The 24511-nt window shown below is 50.5% G+C and overlaps 1 protein-coding gene across 1 annotated transcript; it reads right to left on the reverse strand.

Annotated features, from left to right (window-relative positions):
• Window positions 1-22730: 22730 nt before the first annotated feature.
• ID1 (inhibitor of DNA binding 1, HLH protein) lies at window positions 22731-23968 on the reverse strand. The gene is made up of 2 exons (XM_032351066.1): window positions 23425-23968; window positions 22731-23201 (listed from the first exon to the last, which is right to left on the reverse strand). Exons 1-2 carry the CDS (start codon window positions 23845-23847, stop codon window positions 23160-23162), a joined length of 465 nt encoding a protein of 154 aa, XP_032206957.1. The 5' UTR covers window positions 23848-23968; the 3' UTR covers window positions 22731-23159.
• Between the last annotated feature and the right edge of the window lie 543 nt (window positions 23969-24511).

Genomic DNA, 24511 nt, shown 5'->3' on the forward strand with positions numbered 1-24511 from the left:
CAGAAAAGGTCAAGTATGTTTACTCGAGAATTATTTATTAAGAGTGTCTGTTGCTTACCAAGTTAAGTGCTTGGGGATATAGAGCCAAACAAAACCAAAACAACCCCTGACCTTTTAGGGCTCACAATCCAGTTCCAAGCAGAAAGAAAGGCCTGTGCAAAGGCCCAGAGGCCGAAAAACATAGGTGTGTTCAGAGAACAGATTAAGGCTGTCTTGGCCTGAGTGTGATAGGCAAAGAAGAGAGTTGGAAAGGGGCTGGACCTCATAGGCCATTGTATGGATCTTAGATTTTATTTTATTTTTTTTTTTAAGGATTTTATTTCTTTATTTGTCAGAGTAGGCAGAGAGGCAGGCAGAGGGAGAAGCAGGCTCCCCGCTGAGCAAGGAGCCCAACATGGGCCTTGATCCCAAGACCATGGGATCATGACCTGAGCTGAAGGCAGATGCTTAAACAACTGAGCCACCCAGGCATCCCTTAGATTTTATTTTAAAGATGGGAGGCGGAGGCCACCAGAGGTAAGTATGGAAGTGATATGGTTAAATGGAACAGAGCATGAGTTTAGGAAATGTGGTGTGGGATTGTTAAACTAATGGTAGACTGATGAGTGAAGGCTGTGGGTCCCTTCTGTGGCCTGGGTCCACAGCTTTCTATGTCTGCCAGCCCTGGGCCTATGAGATGCGTGCCCACCTGTCCTGTGAGGCCACAGGGACCCACTCTAGCCAGTGTCTGGATGGAGGGGCTTAATCCCCAGTGGGCAGATGAGCCTAGAAGGGCGGAGACTCAGGGAAAATGCTAGAGAGACTCTAGGGCAGGCAGGAAGTACCTCTTCATTCTGAACTTCAGCAACAGAAACAAAGTCATGAGAAGGCAGTGTGGGAGTCTCCTGGATCTCCACGACATGAAACCCTCAGCTCCCAGGACTGGCCATGGCTACTTCTGGAAGCCACTCCTCCCTCTTCCCCATGACCAAGGGAATTTCAATTTGAGGCACCCCCCCAAGAGGACAACCTTACCTCTTGGATGCTGACCAGGATGTCCTGAAGAGTAGCCCTATGGACAAAGGACAAGGGAAGACGATCCTCAGGTAAACTGGGGGGAGCATGCCTTATCAGACCTTTCCAGGGGCAGGTGGGCATTGGTGGCACTGGAGTGAGCGGTTGATGTGTAGGCTCTGCTGCTGCCATGCTGGTAGTCAAGCTGTGCCATTTCTGGGCCTCAGTTTCCCCTCACAGAGCTTTGCAAGGAAAGGCATTTGGGGAATGTGACCCTCTGTTCTGCCCTGCCCTCTCCCACCACCGCCCTTCCACCCCTCCTGCCTCTGGGGAACCCTAGGCCCCAGATGCTGGGTGATGTTATGATAAGGAACATCTGTAGGAGAAGCCGATCCCGGGCTGAGAATGAGGAGATGGAGATAGGCCTCAGGCAGCTCAAAATTGATTAATAAGGCGGCACAACCCCTTGCAGGGCAATGGTACTGAACCTGGGAATTGGCAGGCTCCCCCATAAGGCAGGCCACTCAGGGGGCCCTGGTCATGGAGCAGGGGTCTTCCCTGAGAACCTTGGAGGGCACTAGAAAGGAGGGGCTCCCAATGGCGCATTGCAGGCTAGTTACTGCGATAGACCCCACAAGGAAATGCAGGTTGAGAGTGCAAAAACAGCAGGGATGGGAGGTGAGAGGAATCTGTCCCTTTCCCACTGGCCTCGCTGCTGACCGTTCAGTGGGAGGCTACAGAAAGGGGCTTTCACTCATTTTCTCAGATCCAGAGAGTCCCCGAGATTCTGCCAACACAAAAGACCTGAGCCACTGGCCTCAGCATCCTGCTGGTAGGACCCCTTGACCCCTACTGCCCCCCCCCAGCCTATTCAGGCTTTGGACAGGACCCACCTCCAGGACCCAGCCCAGAGAGAATACTGAGGAAGACCTAGGCCTCACGCAGGACCAGAAAGCGCAAATAGAAAAGGTGTTGGACAAAACGTCGGGGACCCCTACCCCCACCTCTTGAATAAGGGAAGGTCTGGGACAGAAGGGACGGGGCCAGAGAGGTAGGGTAGTCGGAGTCTAGGACGGCAGGGAGGGGGAGTGTTCAGTGGAGCGAGGGTGAGCGAGACTTACTCTCAGGGGTGGGAACTGTAGTGTAAGAAATGGGCCCGGGAACAAGGGGAAAACGGAGGCACAAAGCGTTTGGGGTTAGTTGGGCCGGCCAGGTGAACAGGGAAGGCATGGTCAGGATTGGAGGGCGAGGCCTTTCCAGGTCTCCTGCAGGAAGGCAGGCTAAGCGCAAGGGCCTGGGATTCCAGAACCCTGAGGCCTGTGGGGGACAGGCTGCGCCTGCATGAGGATGCAGAATGTCACAGGAAGACCCACAGCTCCAGGGGCCAGTCCAGAAAGCACTTCCGCAACTGTAGGCAGGCGGGCCGGGTCATAACCAAAGCTGAACCACAGAGAAGGCCACTAATGGCGGGCACTGGGAACGACGCCCTGTGAGGCTTTCGCTGGAATGGGAAGGGACCGTTGGCCTGCAGGCGGAGGAAACCTCCTTCAGGCGGGTGTGACCTCTCTGGACCTCTCCTGCCCCGGAGCCGAAGCCTCCCGAGGAGGGCCCGGTGCTGAGGGTAGGATCTGGCTGGTGAAAGCCCGGAAGCAACGGCGACTAGCCCTCCACCTTGCACATGAAATGCGCGAAGCTCCCAGCGTTCCGCGGAAGAGGAATTTTTTGCCCAGGGGCGGGCGCTCCGTTTGAGGCCGACCCCTCTGCCTGTCACTCCTGACCCCTTAGCCCCGCCCCGGAGGCATCAGTCCTCTCGTCCCGCCCACAAGCGGTCCTTCCTCCAGGTCTCGCCACCTGCCCTGTCACTCATACACTCATACTACGTGACATACGTCCCGCGTCTCTTTTCCCGGCCTCGAGCTGCGGGTCACCCCTATCCAGCCCCTCGGACGATCTTTGTGCCCCCTTCCAGCAGGGCTCCACCTGGCGGCCCAGCGCGCCGCCATCTTCAGCCCGACCCTGAACTGTCAGTCACTGCCAGCCCCGCCCAGGCCGGCGGGCCTTCCGGGCTTTACCGGGCCGCTGGCCTCGCCCCTACCCTGAGAGGCTCCGCCTCCATCGCGCGGCAGCCGGTCATCCGGGCCCTGTCAGTGCGTCTGGCCCTCCTTCACAAGCCACGCTAAACCCTTGCCCTGGCCTCAGCCCTGCTCTTTCAGTCCTCTCCGGCTCCCCGCGCGGCGACCGCCTCCACTCCCTGGCCCTGCCCCAGCTGTCATCTTGCTCGGCGACTCACGCTCCAGCCCCCTCCTTGTCCGTCACTGAGGCCCCGCCCACAGCCCCCCTGACCCGCCCCCGAAGCCCGGCCCCGACCGTCACTCCTCTCTTCTCTCTGGCGCGCGCCCTCTCTAGCCCCACCCTGTCGGTCCCCCGGGCCCCGCCCCCGGCCCGCTCAGGTCTGGCGTGGCAGACTGGAGGGAAACAGGGCGGAGACCCGCGCAGAAGGCGGTGGACGCGGCGGAGGTGGCTCCAGCGCGGGACTGGCTCTGACCGCGGGAGGGGAGCCGGGAGGCCTCTCGCCCCCAGCAGGAAAAGGGGGTGAGGGTTCGTCAGAATTTGCTGCTGTGAAACCCCGGGGACTGGGTCCTCATCACCATCCCCTCACCTGGGCAAATATATGCAAACGCCAGGCAGACGACCCCCTAGCTAATATCTGGGGTGGTGAAGCTGGGCCCCCAGGAGGCCCACGTCTAGGATTCTAGTTCCTGCTCCATCCTCTGCTGGTTTCAGTCCCTCTTCCCCGCTTTCCCCCACCCCACCCCTCCATGGCCTCTGTTTCCACATCTTTACAATGTCAGTCAGACCCAATTCTGCTTATGGGCTGTGAGGGCTAATGCCATGGTCTGAGCCGGGATTCTCCCAGAGGCGCCCACACCAGTGATGTATCAGCCAAGCTGTGGACGGAGCTATGGGTGGGGTGGGCACCGCCTCAGAGCAGAGCAGCAGCGTCACCACCAGGAAATTGTCTAACTTGGGAAAGGGCTAAGGCCGTGGGACCCTAGGGGCTTAGGGGGTCAGCCCAGTCCCAGGGTAGGCTCAGATCCCTGCAGATCCTGCTTTGGGGCTCCACGCTAACCTAGAATGGTTTGCAGCTTCTGCCCGGGGTCTTTCAGGGTCTTCTATACCACAGGCCAAACAGGGTGCATAGAGCAGGGGGAAGGTCCTGGCCAAACCCCAAGACCTGGGCCCTTGTCTTCTCTGGGACATAACTGGCTCATGGGCATAGCCGTATGGCCTCCCGATGTGGCCCAGGCATTTGTGGGGACAGCCTCATGGCCTCCTCAAACCTTCATTGGCACCCACTGGCCTCCCAGTATACTCCCCAGTATACTCCTTGGCCTGATGTTCAAGGTCTCCCTGCCAAGCTTTCCAAACACGACTCCCCCATCAGCCTCTCCTCTCCTACCGTGCCCCTGCCAAGCTGCCCTTAGCTCTTGGAACACACTCTGCTCTTGCCCGCAGCAGGCCTTTGTAACCGCTCTCCCCTCTGCTGCCACGCTCTTCTCGCAAGAACGAGACTCGTTTATCCCCACTCTCATGTTCCCATGTGAGAAAGCTTTACTGGCCCAGCATCCACAGACCAAGCTATGCTCCACAAACACGTTTGTCAGTACTTGTGGGCCTCAACTATAGCTCCCGTTCCACCTGGCTCTATTCATAATGTGACCTTGACACTCCTGCTATCAAGGCAGTGGGACCTATGTCTGCGTTCCTTGCAATGGCCTTAGACGTAGAACATGGTGAACATGATGCTCTGTGGCCTCCAAAGCTAGATCCTGTAAGCGCCACGTACTGATGCAGGACGCAGTTTTCAAACCGAGCTATGCTGGGAAGAAGCCAGATCAGCCCACGTGGAGAGAACATACAGAGAGGTCATCTGTAGGCGTTCTGGTTGGCAGACCAGCTTCGGTGCCTGCCCACAGCCAGCCTCAGCTTCTAGTCATGCACATCTCCAGATGATGCCAGCCCCCAGCCATCACGGGCTCCCTTGGCCACCAAGTCTTCCGAGCGGAAGCCCCAAACACTGTGACTCAGAGACGAGTCATCTCTGCTGTGACCTTTCTCAGTTCCTGCCTACAGGATCCAACAGGGTCAGACACTGCTTTACAGAATGAGTTTTCAGGTGTATTTTTTTTTTAAATAAAAATACTTATTTATTGGGGCACCTGGGTGGCTCAGTGGGTTAAGCCTCTGCCTTCGGCTCAGGTCATGATCTCAGGGTCCTGGGATCAAGACCAGCATCAGGCTCTCTGCTCAGCGGGGAGCCTGCTTCCCCGTTCTCTCTGCCTCTGCCTACTTGTGGTCTCTTTCTGTCAAATAAATAAATAAAATCTTAAAAAAAAAAACACAAAACTTTTTTATTCACATAATCCCTACACCCAACATGGCGCTGGAACTCAGTACCCTGAGCTAAGAGTTGCACGCTCTTCCTACTGAGCCAGCCAGATGCCCCTCAGGCGGTTTATGGGCAGTAGTAACTGTAACAGGAATCGAATGTTATTTTGATTTCCATGTACTTGACCCCTCATGTGATGCAGCTGTTTCAGAACTTAGGCAAGAAAGAAGATGTTAAGTATTGATACCCCAGGCCCAACCATTATCTTCTGAGTTTCAGCCCAAACATCACCTCCAAGAGACTATCCCTGATGTTATGGAAAGTGCCGTTCCTAATCAGTCTACATCTATTTTTTCCCCAGCACTTTTTATTTCCCAAAAGTACACACAGAGACTCACAGCCTTTGTGGCCTGCGTATTCTACACACCAGGCCTGTTCCCTCACGCCCCTTCACTTCCAGGACTGGGATGAAGTGGGATCTGGTGGTGCCATGACTGAACGTTTGGGTCCCCTCAAAATTCATATATTAAACACAACCCCCAGTGCGATGGCATTTGGAGGTGAAGCCTCCGGAAGGTGATGAGTCCTGAGGGTGGAAACCTCATGAAAGGGATTAGGACCCTTACAAAAGAGATCCCAGAGTGTTTCCTCTTCCCCTCTGCCCTATGAGGTTGCAATTAAGAAGCCTACTGTCTATGAACAGGGAAGCCAGCTGTCATCAAATATGCTATCTGCCAGCACCTTAAATCTTGGACTTCAGCTTCTGGAACTGTGAGGAACAAATGTCTGTTGTATATAAGCCCTATGGTATCTATGGTATTTTGTGAGAGCAGCCTGATTGGACTAAGACAGGCTGTTAGATTGATACCCCACAATTTCATTTTTATGGGTGCTATTGTAAATGCTACTTTAAAACATTTCCACTTTACAGTTGTTCACTGCTATTATATAGAAATGCAATCGACTTTTGTATGTTGACCTTAGAGCCTATGACCCTATAAAATTCATTTATTGGTTCTATTTGTTTGCTGGGGCTGCCATAATAAAATACCATAGACTAGGCAGCTAAAACAGGAGAAATGTATTGTCTCACAGTGCTGGAAGCTAGAAGTCCAAAACCAAGGTGTCCACAGCTTTGCTTCCTTCTGGCATCTGTGAGGAAAAGCCTCCTTGGTTTATGGCTGGTTGTCTTCTTCTGGTGCCTCTTATCTTTGTCTATGAGGGTCTCTGTATCCAAATTCCCCCCCATTACCTGTAGTAATGATCTTTCAAGACCCAGCTTTTGGTTTCAACATTTCTCCTTGTCGAGTATCATTGATTTCTGCTCCTGTGGACTTGATTTGCTTTTTCTTTTTGTGGTTCCTGAAGGTGGAAGCTTGTATTATTGATATGAGACCCTCTTTTCTCATATAAGTATTTAATGCCATAAAATTCACTCTTAGCTCTATTTTAGTTGCCTCTAACAAATTTTGTTACGTTACATTTTCATTTTAATTTGGCTCAAAACAATTTCTAATTTCTCTTGGAAACTTCTCTGACCCACGGGTTATTTAGAAGTGTGTTGTTCAGTTTCCAACTATTTGGGTTTTTTTCCAGATATCTTTCAGTTCCTGATTCCTAATTTAATTGCTCTATGATCAGAGACTATATTCTGTATCTTTCAGTTCCTGATTCCTAATTTAATTGCTCTATGATCAGAGACTATATTCTGTATCATTTAAATTTTTAAACATTTGTTCAATATAAAAGACCCAGAGCTCCCTGCTCAGTGGGATGCTTCTCCCTCTCTGTCTGCTCCTCCCTGCTCTGATCAGGTTCTCCCTCTCTCTCTCTCAAATAAATAAATAAAATATTTAAAAAATAAAAATCTTTAATAAAGAAATAAAATAAAAGGCCCATAATATTGTCTGTCTTGGTGAATGTCCCATGTGTACTTGAAAAGAATGTGTTCTGTGCTACTATTAGGTCAATTTCTCTATAAATGTCAATAAGGTCAAGTTCACTGGAAGTGTTGCTCAGATCTTTCATATTTTTGCTAAATTACTGTTTTATCAGTTACCGAACAAGGAGCATTGATATCCACAAGTATAACTGTGACTTTATTTCTTTTCTCAGATTTTTAAAAAAGATTTCATTTATTTATTTATTTGAGAGAGAGAGAGAGCATAAGCAAGGAGGAGGGGCAGAGGGTGAGAGAAACAGGCACCCCCCGCTGAGCAGGGTGCCCTTGATCCCAGGGTGCTGGAATCATGACCTGAGCTGAACTCAGATGCTTAACCAACGGAGCCACCCAGGCGCCCCCTCTTTTTTCAGATCCATCAGTTCTTGCCTTACATATTTAGGAGTTTCGTTGATAAGCACAGACACACTCAGGATTGTCATGTCTTCTTGGTGAATTAACACCCCCCCCTTTTTAAAAGATTTTTATTTCTTTATTTGAGGGAGAATGAAAGAGAGGGAGCACAAGCAGGGTGAGGGGCAGAGGGAGAAGGAGAAGCAGACTCCCAGGGAGTGGGGAGCCCCATATGGGGCTCAATCCCAGGACCCCGGGACTGTGACCAGATCCGAAGGCAGACACTTAACCTACTGAGCCACCCAGTTTCCCCTGAATTAACCTTTTAATCATTATTTAATGTCCTCTTTATCCTTGGTGATTTTTCTTGTTTTGAATTCTGCTTTGTCTGTTATTAATATAGGCACTTCAACTTCTTTTAAAAATTGTGGTTCCATGGTGTATTTTTCTCCATCCTTCTTTTAATCTACCCATATAATTATATTTAAAATGGGTTTTGTGTGGGCAGAGTATAGTTAGGTCTTGCTTTTTTTTTTTTAACTTTAATCCAATGATTGCTGTCTTTTAATTGGTGCATTTATGTAATAATTAGTATGTTTATGCAATTATTGAAGTGCAAATTTAGGTCTGGTAGGTTATTCTTTTTTTTAAGTTTTTTTTTTTTAAGATTTTATTTATTTATTTGACAGGCGGAGATCACAAATAGGCAGAGAGGCAGGCAGAGAGAGAGGGGGAAGTAGGCTCCCTGCTGAGCAGAGAGGCGGATGCAGGGTTCGACCCTGGGACCCTGAGATCATGACCTGAGCCAAAGGCAGAGGCTTAACCCGCTGAGCCACCCAGGTGCCCTAAGTTTTTATTTTTAAGTAATCTCTACACCCAATGTGGAGCTTGAACTCACAGCCCTGAGAACAAAAGTCCCACACTTGGAGTGCCTGGGTGGTTCAGTGGTTAAGCCTCTGCCTTAGGCTCAGGTCATGGTCTCAGGGTCCTGGGATCAAGCCCCGAGTTGGGCCCTCTGTTCAGCGGGGAGCCTGCTTCCCCCACCTCCCCGCCTGCTTGTGATCTCTCTCTCTGTCAAATAAATAAATAAAATATTTAAAAAAAAAAAAAAAAAAAGAAGGAGAAGAAGAAGAATGTCAGTTAAGAAAAAAAAGAAAAATAGGCCCACACTCCACTGACTGAGCCATCCAGGTGCCCGTACCTACTTAACTTTTGACAGTCTATTATTGCTACTAATTAATGACTTCAAGTAAAACGTAGAAATTTTACAACCACTTGGGTGCCTTTACCTTCTCTCTTCGTGTTTTAGCTGTCATACGTATTACATCTACATTCACTGAAACACCCCAGAAAATGCGGATTTGTGCTTGCAAAGAAAATGTATATATGTGTGTGTGTGTATATATATATATATATTTTTTTTCCCCCTAAGGCATATATATTTTAAAGAATCTGACAGGAGAGGCACCTGGATGGCTCTGTTGGTTACAATTCTGACTCTCGATCTCAGCCCAGGTCTTGATCTCAGGGCCTTGAGTTCAAACCCCCCATTGGGCTCCACGTTGAGTGTGGAGCCGACTTAAAAAAAATAGCAATAGGAGCACCTGGGTGTCTCAGTGGGTTAAAGCCTCTGCCTTCAGCTCAGGTCATGATCCCAGGGTCCTGGGATGGAGCCCCACATCAGTCTCTCTGCTCAGCAGGGAGCCTGCTTCCTCCTCTCTCTTTGCCTGCCTCTCTGCCTCCTTGTGACCCACCCACCCCCCCGTCAAATAAATAAGTAAATAAAACCTTAAAAAAAAAACAATAAAAAAAGAGAGAATTTGGCAGGAGAAATAAAATCTATTATATTTACTCATCTCTTCATCTTTTTGTTGATTTCTTTTTGCTTTTTTTTTTTTTTTTATTCCTAAAGTACCAAGTTTCCCTCTGAAATCACATCCTTTTGGCCAGAAGAATTTCCTTTAGCGTTCTTTTAGAGAAAACTCACTGATGATAAATTCTCTTAGTTTCCTTCACTGACAAGGTCTTTATTTTGCTCTCATTCCCGAATGAATATTTTTACCAGATGTAGAACTGTGGGTTGACCACTCTTTTCCTCTCCCCACTTTAAAGAGGCTGTTCCACTGTCTTCTGGCCTCCAGGGTTTCTTCCTTCATTCCTTTCTTTTTTTTTTTTTTTAATTTTTGAGGGTTTTCATTTGTTTTTTGCTTTTTTAATTTATTTGAGAGAGAGAGATCATGCGAGCGTGAGAGGGAAGGAGCAGGGAGAGGGGCAAGAGCCGTCTGAGCTGAGCTCCGAGCACAGGGCTCAGAGCTGGAAGCCGGGCTCGATCCCAGGACCCTGAGATCAGGACCTGAGCCTAAGGCAGACGCTAAATGACTGAGCCACCCAGGTGCCCCAGCCTCGGTTCAATTTAAAAATACTTTTTAAAAAGTGTGGCTCATTTGGTGTAGCATGTGCCTCTTGATCTCAGGGTTGTAGGTTCAAGTCCTTTGTCAGATGTAGAGATTACTTAAAATCTTTAGGGGTGCCTGGGTGGCTCAGTCAGTTGAGCATCTGACTCTTGATTTCAGCTCAGGTCATGATCCTAGGGTTGTGGGATCGAGCTCCTCATCAGGCTCCACACTGAGGGTGGAACTGGCTTAAGATTCTCTCTCTCTTTCCCTCTGGCCCTCCCACCCTCAAAGAAGAACAAAACAAAACCTTAAAAAATATCAAGTTCTCTTGGAGTCGTAACTGCTAGCTCTGTCTCCCAATTCCTATGCACTGGGCCTACTCTCAGGGCAAAGCAGCAAGAGAAAATAGAGAAGAAAGGAGGTTTGGAGAGTTCCCACACTACTCACACCCCAGAGTGCACATTTCTCTGTTCTTCCCTCTAGAGGGTGGTTTTTCGGTCAGGCCTTTTCTGTCAACTGGGAACAGCAGAGAAGACTGGGGTTGCCCTGGGGCAGGCCCAGGTGGAAACAAATATTAAATATAAATCATGATTAGGACTCCCCTCACCTTCTAGCTCCCCGGGGGGAAGATGGGGATGGAGGGGCAAGGTGTGTTTTCCTGGTTCTCTGGCCAGAATGTTAGGCTTTTTTTTTTTTTTTAAGAATTTTTTAATTTGGGGCGCCTGGGTGGCTCTGTGGGTAAAGCCGCTGCATTCGGCTCGGGTCATGATCACAGGATCCTGGGATCGAGTCCCACATCGGGCTCTCTGCTTAGCAGGAGCCTGCTTCCTCCTCTCTCTCTGCCTGCCTCTCTGCCTACTTGTGATCTCTCTGTGTCAAATGAATAAATAAAATCTTAAAAAAAAAAAAGAATATTTTAATTTTGTGGGGCACCTGGGTGGATCAGTGGGTTAAGCCTTTGCCTTTGGCTCAAGTCATGATTCCAGGGTCCTGGGATCGAGCCCCACATTGGTTTCTTTGCTCTGCAGGGAGCCTGCTTCCTCCTCTCTCTCTCTGCCTGCCTCTCTGCCTACTTGTGATCTCTGTCTGTTAAATAAATAAATAAAATCTTAAAAAAAAAAAAGAAAATTTTAATTTTTACTTATTTATTTGACAGAGATCACAAGTAGGCAGGCAGGGTGGGGGTGGGGGGAGCAGGCTCCCTGCTGAGCAGAGAGCCCAGTGTGGGGCTCAATCTTAGGACCCTGAGATCATGCCCTGAGCCGAAGGCAGAGGCTTAACCCACTGAGCCATCCAGGTGCCCCCAATGTTAGGCTTTTCTTTTCTTTTTTTTTTAAGATTTTATTTATTTTGTCAGAGAGAGAGAGAGAGAGAGAGAGAGAGAGAGAGCGAGCACAGGCAGACAGAGTGGCAGGCAGAGTCAGAGGGAGAAGCAGGCTCCCCACAGAGCAAGGAACCCGATGTGGGACTCGATCCCCGGACACCGAGATCATGACCTGAGCCGAAGGCAGCTGCTTAACCAACTGAGCCACCCAGGCGTCCCAAATGTTAGGCTTTTCTATTGGCGTTTTTGCTGCCCTGCTCAGCCATGCAGTTTCCTGATTCAGAGCACCCTGGGTCAAAGCAAAAAGACACAAGGAAAAAAAAATTTTTTAAAGATTTTATTTATTTATTTGACAGAGAGTCAGGGAGAAAGGGAACACAAGCAGGGGGAGTGGGAGAAGAAGCAGGCTTCCTGCTGAGCAGGGGGGGAGGGGCAAAGGCGGGAGCGGGGGGGAGGGGGGATGATTGGGAGAGTGGGGGCTGGGCTCCATCCCAGAACCCTGGGATCACAACTTGAGCTGAAGGCAGATGTATAACGGACTGAGCCACCCAGGAACCCACAAGAAAAAAATTTACCAGGAAACTCACTGCTGCCATACAAGTTCTTCACATTTTGACTTTTCACCCCAATCTGCTCTCTAGTATTTGCAGAGTTCTTCTTTAAGTAACTGCTTTTTGTTATTTGTTTTCAGTCGTAATCTGTGGAGAGATAGGCTGTATTAGGTTTGCTCCTGCTTATTCTTTGTTATCTCCCCCTCTTTCTTTTTTTTCTTTTTCTTTTTCTTTCCTTTTTTTTTTTTTTTATGCAGGCTCCCTGCTGAGCAGAGAGCCCGATGCTGAGGGGCTGGATCCCAGGACCCTGAGATCACGACCTGAGTGGAAGGCAGAGGCTTAACCCACTGAGCCACCTAGGCACCCCTCCCCCTCTTTCTTAATTTAATGTCTTTTTTCCCCTTTGAGATTAATTAATTAATTTATTTATTAAAGATGTTATTTTTAAGTCATCTCTGTTCTCGAGGTGGAGCTTGAACTCATGACCCCAAGATCAAGGATCTTGTGTCCCGGCCACCAAGCCAGCCAGGCACCCCTTCCTTTGAGATCATTTTTAAACTGACAGTAGTTAGAAAAATAAAAAAGTTACCAAGAGTTCCTGTATGCCCTTCACCTAGCTTTTCCTTTTGTCAATGTTTCACATGAGAGCATGCTTACCAAAACTAGGAAATTTGGGGCTCTTGGCTGGCTCAGTTCTTAAGCGTCTGCCTTTGGCTTGGGTCGTGATCCCGGGGTCGAGCCCTGCATTGAGCTCCCTGCTCAGCAGCAAGCCTGCTTCTCCCTCTCCCGCTCCCCCTGCTTGTGTTCCCTCTCTATCTGTCTCTCTTTGTCAAATAAATAAATAAAATCTTAAAAAAAAAAAACTAAGAAATTAACTTTAGGACATTACTAGTAACTAAAGTACAGAAGTTATTTGTATTTTGTCAGTGTGCATCCGTTTTCTGTTCGAGGGTACAATTCAGGATCTCATACTGCATTTAGTCCTCACACACTCTTCTGGTGTGTGACAGTTCCTTAGTTTTTCCTTCTTTTTCATGACCTTGACACTTTTGAGGAGCACCAACCAGCTATGTTGTAGACTGTCAGTTTAGGTTTGTCTGAGGTCTTTCTCATGGTCACGTTAAGGTTATGCACTATTGGGGAAACTACCACAGACACCATGTTGTGCCTTTCTCAGTGCGTCCTACTGGGGGTCCCTGAGGTTGACGTGTTTGACTGGTGACGTTCACCTTGATGGCTTGGCTGAGGTGTTACCTGCTGGATTTCTCTACTATAAAGTTACTGTTTTACTCATTGTAATTATTAAATGTATTAAGGGAGATATTTTGAAATTATGAAAATATCCTGTGTCTGCTTCAAGTTTAACCCATTGAATTTAGCATCCTGGAGTGGATCCTTCTCTTTACAGTCATGGGGGCCTGGCTGGCTCAGCCAAAGAGCATGTGACTCTTGATGTTGGGGTTGTGAGTTTAAGCCCCATGTTGGGTGTAGAACTTACAAAAAAAAAAAAAATGATGATGATGATGGAGAACTTACCAAAAAAATGATGATGATGATGATGATGATGATCATGGAGAACTGGATCCCAGAAGAGCACCTGCAGGTCCTCACATAACCTAGAACTAGTTTTTCTTCTTGGACCCTCAGCTTTCTCATTCATCAAATGGGGTTGGGGCACCTGGCTGGCTCACTTGATTTCAGGGTTGTGAGCTCAAGCCCTGTGTTGTATGTAAGGATTACTTAAAAAATAAAATAAAAATAAAAATAAATAAATAAGTAAAATGGGGAAATTATGAATCTCTTCCCACTGGGTTGTAGAGATGTTGAAATGAGGTACTAGCAGCAAAAGAACCAGCACAGAGCATGGCATGTAGTAGGTATCTTGGGGTGGACTGTCATTGTTGGAGGACTAAGCTGTGGGAGAGAGGGCTCCACGTGCAAGTTGGCAGGTGGCAACATGGGGCAAGGAGGTGTTGGGTGGGGATGATCTTAGACGAATCCCTGAAATTGTCTGTGATCAAGAAGGTGGGCAGGGGGAGTGGGGTTTCTAGAGGCCGGAAGGAGGCTGGGAGAGTTTCCAAACTGGACTAGCTTTCTGGAGGAGGTGACCTCAGATAAAGGAGGCCTCCTGGGTGAAGAGTGGAGGCTGGAACACCAGAGAGGCCATGACAGGTGGCACTTAGTGGGGGACACTGATGCCATAGTGAGCTTTAGTGAAAACCACTCTCAGTACCCCCTTCCAGGGCTAAGGACTGGACTGTCAGGGGATGGCAGAAGCTAGAAGTCTTGCCAATGCCACGGTATCTGCAGGACAATCCCAGAAACTCTACCCAGCAGGGTGAATGGATCTGGGCCTGCGTGTGGCGTGCCCATTCACCCATTGTCTCATTTATTCCACAAGTAGTTACTGAGCACTGACTGTGTGCCAGGCTCTGGGCTAGATGGTGGGCATACAACAGAGAACAAAGCATCTCATGGAGCACCTGTTCCAGGGAAAGGAGATATGATAAACAAGGGAACAGGACTGTTCTGATTATATACTGTTACCCTAAAACTTAGTGGGCTTAAAGCAACAGCCATTTTATTACATCTCAGAGATTCTGTGGGTCAGGAATTCTGAAAGGGGTGGGGTTGGGTGATTCTTCTGTTTCCTGTGGCATCAGCTGGAATCTCTCTCTCTCTCTCTTTTTTTTAAAGATTTTATTTATTTATTTATTTATTTATTTATTTATATTTTATTTATTTATTGGTCAGAGAGCGAGCGAGTGAGAACAAGCACAGGCAGAGTGGCAGGCAGAGTCAGAGGGAGAAGCAGGCTCCCTGTGGAGCAAGGAGCCGGATGTGGGACTCGATCCCAGGACGCTGGGATCATGACCTGAGCCGAAGGCAGCTGCTTAACCAACTGAGCCACCCAGGCGTCCCAGTTTATTTATTTATTTGACTGAGAGAGATCACAAGCAGGCAGAGAGGCAGGTGAGGCACGGGGAGCAGGCTCCCCGCTGAGCAGAGAGCCCAACGAGGGGCTCAATCCCAGGACCTGAGACCATGATCTGAGCTGAAGGCAGAGACTTAACCCACTGAGCCACCCAGGCTCCCCCAGCTGGGATCTCTTGGTGGGACTCTGGCACTCTCATGCCAGGCTCACAGGGCAGCTGCTTCCTCCAGAGTGAGTGCCCCGGGAAAAATGGGCAGAAGCCAAAGCCAGGCCGAATGGCTTTTCATGATCCAGCCTTGGAAGATAGGTAGCATCACTTTTCCTGTAATTAGTTGGTCAAAGCAGTCACAAAAGCCCATTCAGGTTCATGGGAAGGGGATATAGAGCCACCTTCTGATGGGAGGGAGTGTCAAAGAATTTGTGGGGTATGTGTGGGGGAGGGGTTATTTTTTTAAATGGCCATGAGAAAAAAATAAATAAAAATAAAAACTGCATGAGGAAGGTCGCCTGGGTGGCTCAGGTGGTTAAGCGTTTGCCTTCCAGTCAGGTCATGATCTCTGGGTCCTGGGATCGAGCCCCATGTTGGGTTCCTGGCTCAAGCAGGGAGTCTGCTTCGCCCTCTCCCTCTGCCTCGTCCCCTGCTCATGCTCTGTCTCTGTCTTTCTCTGTATCAAATGAATAAGTAAAATATTTTTAAAAAATTTTTAAGAATTTTGGGGCGCTTGGGTGGCTCAGTGGGTTGAAGCCTCTGCCTTCGGCTCGGGTCATGATCCCAGGGTCCTGGGATCGAGCCCCACATCAGGCTCTCTGCTCGGCAGGGAGCCTGCTTCCTCCTCTCTCTCTGCCTGTCTCTCTGCCTACTTGTGATTGCTTTCTGTCAAATAAATAAAAATTAAAAAAAAAAATTTTTTAAGAATTTTATTTATTTATTTGACAGAGAGAGACGCAGTGAGAGAGGGAACACAAGGAGGAGGGGGAGAGGGAGAAGCAGGCTCCCTGCTGGTGGGACTCAATCCCAGGTCCCTGGGATCATGACCTGAGCAGACGCTTCACCGACAGAGCCACCCAGGTGCCCTGAATAAGTAAAATCTTCAAAAATAAAAATAAATTGGGGGCATCTGGGCGGCTCAGATGGTTAAACATCTGCCTTTGGTTCAGGTCGTGGGAATGAGCCCCATGTTGGTCTCGCTGCTCTTCAGGGAGTCTGCTTCTCCCTCTTCCTCTGCTTCTCCCCCTGCTTGTGCTCTTTGTCTCTCTCTGTGTGTCAAATGAATAAATAAATTTTAAAAAACCTAATAAATAAAATAAAAATAAAGATAAATTGGCAGGACTTGGAAACTGGATGAGTGTTAGTGTGTGTCTGTGGGACGGTGTTCAAGGAGGCACATGGCTGGCTCAGTCAGAAGAGCATGTGACTCTCTCAGGGTCTTGAGTTCAAGCCCCACATGCAGTATAGAGATTACTTGAAAAAACAAAATTTAAAATAAACAAACAAACAAAAAGTAAATGTAATATGTTCTTGCTAATCCTCAAAATGGGAAAGAAGTATCCCCCAAATTATTCTTAATACATGACTCAAGCCCAGGAGACCAAGGCTGTGGGACTTTGGGCAAGTCACTTCCCCTCTTTGGGTTTCCCTTTCTTTATCTCTACAATAAGTGTGTTGGGTAAAGAGATGCCTTAGGGACCTCCCAGTCCTGACTTTTTTTTTTTTTTAAGATTTTATTTATTTATTTGACAGAGAGAGAGATCACAAGTAGGCAGAGAGGCAGGCAGAGGTAGTGGGGGAAGCAGGCTCCTGGCTGAGCAGAAAGCTGGATTCAGGTTCTATCCCAGAACCCTGGGATCATGACCTGAGCCAAAAGCAGAGGCTTAACCCACTTTTTTTTTTTTCTTTTTTAAAAAAGATCTTATTTATCTATTTGCCAGAGAGTGAGTGAACACAAGCAGGGAGGAGCGAGGAGCCCAACAGGCAGAGAGAGAGGGAGAAGCAGGCTCTCCGCTGAGTAGAAAGCCCGATGTGGGGCTCGATCCCAGGACCCTGAGATCATCACCTGAGCCAAAAGGCAGAGGCTTTAACCCACTGAGCCACCCAGGTGACCCTGAGAGCTCCTGCTCTTATGGATGAGGTAATGGGGTCTCAGAGGGGCTGTCACACAACAAGGAAAAAGAAAGAGGATGAGACCGTGCGGGAAAAGGTAGCTAATGCCCTGATAAGAGCAAGGGCTGAGGGCAGAGATTTCTGGATTGGTCGCCTGATGTGTACAAGACACATCCACATACTAGACACGGAAGTGCTCTTCCAACACCCGCACAGCACCAACTGCAGTTCCCAAAGAGTCCGCGAGAGGACGCCAAAGCACCGGCTTTTGCTGCCTGCAGGACCCTGGCCGCGTTTTTCGCCCGCCCTGGCGCTGTTCTGGCTCTTTCCGGGGGAGGGCGCCTGTGACCCGAAATAAAGCCGAAGCGGACCGGGCGTCCACCTTTGCCGGTGCGCGAGCGAGTTCAGAGGTGCACTGGCGTGCTTTCATCACCCCGGCTTTCCCTGCCACTCGGGGAACTTAGGGTGTCGAGCTGAAGAAACGAATAACACCTGTAGATTTGATCCTGCTGCGTCTCCTGCAGCCTTCAAGCTTGGATCCTGTCGCGTCACCCGCTTTGTATATACAGGGGAAAATCTAAGTTTTGTGGAAACTAGATTTTTGCAACCTGGACAAAACAGCTTGCAAATTTTACAGAATTTTATAAAATCACATAGAAAAACACGAACAAGTTGCTTGCACTTTTTCCAAACGAGAAAACTTGAAGTTTAAGCTTCAGTCATTTCAGGGTTAAATCCGCCTATGATTACAAGTAGCATGTTTGTTTACGGTCTGTTTTCTTCCACTTGAATGTAAGTTTCAAGAGGGCAAGCATTTTCACCTAAATTGTTAGCTGCTGCAACCCTGCAACCCCCTTAGCTCCTAGCTCATCGAGATTTATAACAATTTGTTGAATAAACTTGGGTCTGGCACAGTTTTCCAGGTAGAGATGACAGTGGCCTAGCCTGGGGCTTTTTCTTTTCTTTTTTTCTTTCCTTTTCTTCTCTTCTCTTTTCCTTTCCTTTCTTTTGTTTTCTCTTCTAAAGATCTCATTTACTTGTCAGAGAGAGAGCACAAGCAGGGAGAGCTACAGGCAGAGAGAGAAGCAGGCTCCCTGCTTCCAAGCCCGAGGGATCCTAGGTCCCCGGGACTGTGACCTGAGTTAAAGTCAGACGTTCAACCGACTGAGCCTTTTGAGGACTGGACCGGATCAGGATGATCTCACGGAAGCCTCAGAACAGTGACTTTAACCCCCATTTTAAACTGAGGGTGCCAAGGGCCTGGAAGGTGAAGCAAGTGCCCAGTGAGAAGTGGCACTGGGCCTAGAAGCCAAGTCCGCCTTTTCTTGCCCCTCTTGGCCTGCAGCTCCTGCTTCCCCACCCCCACTCTCCAGCTGCCCCTTGCACAGGCCCCTATGCAATTCTGTATTAGCCCAAGGCGCTCACCTTGGGGGCAGCGCTGGGAAAAAGATTTTGCAAGAGTTGGGGCCGGAAGCACCAGCCAGGGCGGGTCTGGGAAGATAAGGGCTTCCCCCTCCAACCACGTGCGCCTCCAGGCCTTCTGGTTTCCTCTCTTCCCTTCCCTTCCCTTTCCCGGACCCTGGCCTGGCCATGACTCACCTCCCTTCCCTCTGGGCTGGGATCATAGGCCCGCCTGTCCCAGGAAAGCCTTGCTCTATGTGACCCTGGGCAGAGGAAAGTCCTATCTGGCCTGCAGTTCCTGGAGCTCTCTGTACAAGTAGCTGGCACAGATAAAGGTTATAGGGCTGAGCCTTAGTCTCAGGAGACAAAATGTGGGGGGCTCCAGGGCACCTCCTTATTAAGCCAACTCTGAGCTCTGGGTGACTCAGGCAGGTATAAGGTTGGCTGTATGTGAAGCACCCTAACCCCCACAGAGGGGAGGGTGTGTGTGGAGAAGTGGGGGCCCAGTGACGCCTTGGCCTCTGGGACAGAAGCAGACATTTCCACCAGTTGGTTGGTTGAAAGCTGGTTCATGACCCAGGTCTAGCTGTGTGACCTGCCTCTCACGACCAGCTCACACAGAGCCTAGCCCAGCACCTCTCAGAAGTCAACAGAGCCTCGGTCACTTCCATCTTTTGAGGCTGTAGTTAGATTTTTTTTTTTTTTTAAACAAATGCCAAAATGTGGGTTGCAGAAATTGTGATATGTATTATGTGTCCTGCATTTTTCTAGCTTACGCATTTAAAAGAAAAATATAGATTGACCAGGATGATTTCAATTGGAAATACAATGAAACAGCTCAGTTGGATGTCCTATGAGAACCTGAAGGAGCTCATAAGCCTTGATCAGACCAACCTGATTTATGAAAAGCCCTCTAAGGGGCGCCTGGGTGGCTCAGTGGGTTAAGCCTCTGCCTTCGGCTCGGGTCATGATCCCAGAGGCCTGGGATCGAGTCCCGCATTGGGCTCTCTGCTCAGCAGGGAGCCTGCTTCTCCTCATCTCTCTCTCTGTCTGTCTCTCTGCCTATTTGTGATCTTTCTCTCTGTCAAATAAATAAATAAAATCTTTAAAAAAAAAAAAAAAAAGCCCTCTAAGTCCGTGTCCCAGTGTGGTGTTGGGTGGGTCACCTCACCTCTCTGAAGGTGTACAGTTGAAAAGCAGAAATAGCAATGGGCCGATACAGCCTACAGACCTGATGAGTCAGTCCCCATAGTAAGGGCTTAGAACATTTTATACCCCCTACACTAAGTGTCCAGTCAGGGTGCTAAGGTTCCCCCCCAACCTTTTTTTAGAGTTGGGGGAAGGGGAAAGGGAGAGAATCCCAAGCAGGCTCTGCTTAGTGTGGAGCCGGAGGCAGGGCTCGAACTCATGACCCCAAGATCATGACCTGAGCCGAGATCGAGAATTGAACGTTCACCCATAAAGCCATCGAGGTGCCCCACAGTGCTAAACTTTTAATGTGCACTGCTTCAATGGGCCTTGGAGCCACGCTTCTGGATCCCATTTCTCAGATGAGAAAACAGAGGCAGAAACAGGTGAAGGGATGAGCCCCAAGGCTGATCCAGATCTGTCTGAAACGTGAGCCTATTATTTCTGCTGTTGCTCTGGTTATTTTTATAGAAGCGAGCATGGTAGCATCTCTTGTACAGCTGGGAGGAGGATTAAATGAATTAATTTTTAAAAGAGCTTAGTATGATACCTGGCACATAGTAAGTGCTCCATAAGTGTTTGTTAAATAAAATAAAAAAGGATTTCAGGTTTCAGGCCCACAGCTCTGGGCAGGCAGAATCCAATGCCCGAGTCCTTGTCCTGGTGTCCTGTGTCTCCCCTCCTCCCCACTGTCCAGGAGGGGTTAAGGCGTTAATGATTTCCCAAGCAGCGCTGAAAGAAGCAGGGCTTTGCAACACACACACACACACACACACACACACACACACACACACACACACGCAGAGCCAGGTTTTGTGTGCTACACACACATACACACAGAGCAGATGCACACCGCAAAGGTCTGGGTGCTACACACATACATTAGTTTTGCACACTGCACACACACAGCAGGGTTGTGCGTGCCACACACACACACACACTCTCTGTCACGCCTGCCCCCTTGTGCCCCCACCCCACCCCCACCCCGTTAGGCGAGCCTGATGCAAGCCCAGCAGCGCCCGCCCGTTCCCAGGCCCGGCTGCAGCTGCGGGCGGAGGGGCAGGGCGGGGGCGGCGCTGTTTGTCTAGCGCGGCCGTGCCAAAGGCGGCGGGCCCCAGACAGCCAGGCGCCTCCGTACACCTGGGGATGCTCAGGTTAAATAGCTCCGCATTCCTCGGGCCCAGCTGATGGAAACGCTCCCAGGCCGCCGCCGAGCCGGCCTCCAGATGGGCTGGGCCCCGGCCAAAGGGGAAAAGAGGGAAACGTGGAAGCCAGAGTGCGCCTGAACGGCGCGGGGTGGGGGCGGGAGGGAGGGGGTCTCGGGGATGGTGGTGGCCGAGGCCCCCCGCCGCAGCCCCTTCCTCCCCTGGAAGGAAGCCTTGCCGTGTGTGGGAGGACGCGCGGGGGACACGCCCACGTGCCCGTGGGTGGGCTCGCAGGGGGGCGGCCCTGGGAGGGAATGGGTGCACACGTGTGCCTCTGAGGACACTCCAAGGACACACAGGCGACAGTTAATAATGATAATTTGTAGCTCTCAAATGCTGCGTGCTAAGTGCTCTAGTCTGTGTATTATCTACAATTCGGAGAAGTGAATGCTACGAAACAGCGGCGGGGTGGGGTGTTGAGTGGGGCGTGGCAAAGGGCATAATTTACTTCCAGATATTGTATTCTTTGATCAAGGCCATAACGTGCTTGGGGTGGGGAGGCACCTGGCTCAGGGTTACTGCTCAGCGGGTGATGATCTTGCCTTTGCCCCCAATGCTGTTCATCTCTTTGGAGCCTCAGTTTATTGTTGTAAACCTGGGATCAGAATCCTGCCTTTAGCCCCACAGGGATCCGTGGGGTCCCCTGTGTAAAGAGTTGAGCATTGACAAAATGTCTCTGGGGCACGTCATTTGCCCTTGGTGGGGCTGGGTTTTTCCCTGTAGGTGGTAGGGATGCTGGAGGGGTGGTATCCCCAGAGCCCAACAATTGCTCAGAGGGCTGGTACTTGAACTTCAGAAGGAGGGTTTGACTGAACACAGCTACCCCCACCTCCACCCCAGACCAGCAGAGACCTAGGAATGCCAGCCAACACACAGAACAATTATACAGTTAGAAACCCACAGTATGGTTCGGAAGCTCCGGGACACACCGACCCATCCATCAAGCCAGACCCATGCAGAGATGCCCATAATGCACTGAGGCAGAACACACAAGCCCAAACAGCTGGAGGTTGCACTTATCTGCAGAACACATGTGCTCTCATTTGCCCTTCTGCATACACTCCCATGGGTATCCTTACCCACACCCCTAGGCCTGTACACCAGCAAGTGACCCAGCCCCACTAGGGGGGGAAATCTACCAGTTCACTCATGTCACTAACACAGGCCCAGACACTCCTATGCACTCCCCCGAGTACAAACTCACACATGTCCAGGCAGATAGCCCCTTGCCAATGACATCTTTCTCCCTACTCAAGAGCTGGGGACTGACTCTCCCATTCTTCCTCAGCCCACACGGGAACCCTGGGGGAGAGAGGTCTGTGTGAGCTGTCGGCATACCCGGGCCAGGGTGAGGGGGCAGAGCCTGGACCCAGAGCAGGTGGCCCAGCAGCTGTGCCCAGGCTGGCTCTGCCAACTTGCTCACCCACTTGGACGAGCTGGAAGCCCCAGGGCAGCTTGCTACAATCCAGGGCTAGGCAGTCCAACAGGGGAGGCACCTCCCACTGGGGAATGGGGCGACAGAGGTCCTGCCTCAGGCTCTGGGCAAGTCTTTCCTCTAGGTCTCCCCTTCCCCCGTCTTGGCAAAGATGGAGGTGGCCCAGTAACCAGGTTCTCCGACTTCAATGGCCTGTGGAATACTCAACCGACAGGGGTACTTGGCAGGTTGATTTTTTTTAACAACCTCCCCAGGTGACCCAGATGGCCCAAGACCACTTGGAGAACCCTAGAGATCTAGAGGATTTAATTTTATGACACCAGGGAGCAGGAAAATGGCTGGTGGTGGGAAAAGAATAGACTTTAAAGACACCGGAAAACACTCAGTTCAGGTCGGTAAAAGCGACAGTCCAGATGTGGCCTTCTAGTTCCCTCCCTCCCCCCAGCACCAGCTGTGAAAAGGGTCAGGGGTCACCGGCATCCCAAGGCCCTCCCCTCAGTCCAAGAAATCACTGCAACTTTACCGCAGTCTAAAGTATTTGTTTAATAACAACAACAACAACAACAACAAAAAAACCACCCCACAGAACTATTGTAAAACAATATTCTTGGTGATCATTGTAATATACAATACAAAGCAATTAATTTCCTCAGAAATCTGAGAAGCACCAAACGTGACCATTTTTTAAAATGTCTGCTTTTCAAAAAATAGAAACACACTGGGGGGGTCCCCCAAGTCTCTGGTGGCTGGTAGGTGCAGAGGGAGGGTCAGCCTGCCTGCTCTCCTCAGTCCCCTGGCCCTGGGCTGGATCCAGCAAGCGCCCCACAGTCGCTGATCTCAATCTTGTGCCTCCCCAGCTCTGGCAAGGCGCTCTGCAGGATCAAAGAGCATGGATTCTTCTCGCCCCCCTGGAGGGCTGGGGTCCGCCAATCCAGGAGAGAGGCGCTTCAGCGACATAAGATGCGATCGTCCGCCGGGACACATGCCGCCTGTGAAAAAGAGGGAGAAGTGAGACAGTCGGAGGGGACAAGGCTGCAAGCCCTTCCCCAGCGGGCACTTTAAGTGAGCGTGTTTTCTGATCTCCGTGGCACAGCCAGGTGCCCGAAAGGATTGGGCCGACGTGGAGCCAAATACCCACCCCTCGCCTCTCTCTGGGCCTCAGTTTACCATCCATAGAAAGAAAACGCTCGCGTTCTCCAGTTCGGATCTCACCTCGGCCGCCAGGGCGCTGATCTCGCCGTTGAGGGTGCTGAGCGGAGCACGGGCAGGGAGACCCCGGCCTCCGGGGGTCCCGACTTGGGATTCTGAGTTCAGCTCCAACTCCAGGTCCCAGATGTAGTCGATGACGTGCTGGAGGATCTCCACCCGGCTCACCTTGCGGTTCTGGGGCAGGGTGGGCACCAGCTCCTTGAGGCGCGAGTAGCAGCCATTCATGTCGTAGAGCAGGACGTTCACCTGCTGCTCGTCGAGCAGGGCCGGCAGGCGCGCCCCAGCGCCCCCAGCGCAGCGCGAGATGGCCACGCTCTGCTCGGACAGACAGCGCACCACCTCGCCCGCGCCGCCCGCCGTCTTGCCGGCCTTCAGCGCGCAACTGGGGCCCGCGGCGGCCGCGGCACTGCCACTGGCGACCTTCATGATTCTGGTGTCGAAGTAAGAGGAGGGAGGCGAAGCGCACGGAGGAGGCGGACGCCACGCGAAAGCTAAGACCGAGAAGTTGGGAAAAGACGGTTGTAGAAGGCGAGGGCTGAAGCCGGGAGCCGTCTTTATAGAGGCGCCGCGGCTCGCCCGCCCCGCTTGCCCCCACCGCCAGAGGCGGGCTCAGAGGTTCAAAAGCAACCAATGGGCGGTCTAGAGGCGTGGCCTCCGGTGCCTCTGGGTCCCGCCTCCTGCTCCACTCGTGCAACCTCACGGCCTTGGAAAGGGAACCCAAGTCTCAGGAACAGAGAGTGTGAAGGCTCGGGGCGGGGTGGCTAGTGGAGGCGAGAGCTACTTTGGTCTTCTCGTAAAGGAAGCATTGCCGACAACGAAAAGACTTCAAGAATCACTTTTATGAGGTTCATCTTCTCAACTCTCCAGCTCCATTTTACAGATGAGAGAAACTGAGGCCCGGATGGGGAAGCGGCTAGCTCTGGGTTCTCTAGAGAGCCCAGGACTACAGCCCGGGCTTCTGGGAGCCTGACCTCCCGGCTCTTTGGACCGAAACTTAAAGCGGGCCCTCCTTTACACTCTGCCCCCCAGAGCTGGTCTCTCTTACCCAATTCCCAGAGAAAGTTGCTGGTTAATATTCCTAGAACCAGGG

Source organism: Mustela erminea, chromosome 7, assembly GCF_009829155.1.
Source record: "Mustela erminea isolate mMusErm1 chromosome 7, mMusErm1.Pri, whole genome shotgun sequence".
In the NCBI taxonomy this organism is placed as follows: Eukaryota; Metazoa; Chordata; class Mammalia; order Carnivora; family Mustelidae; genus Mustela; species Mustela erminea.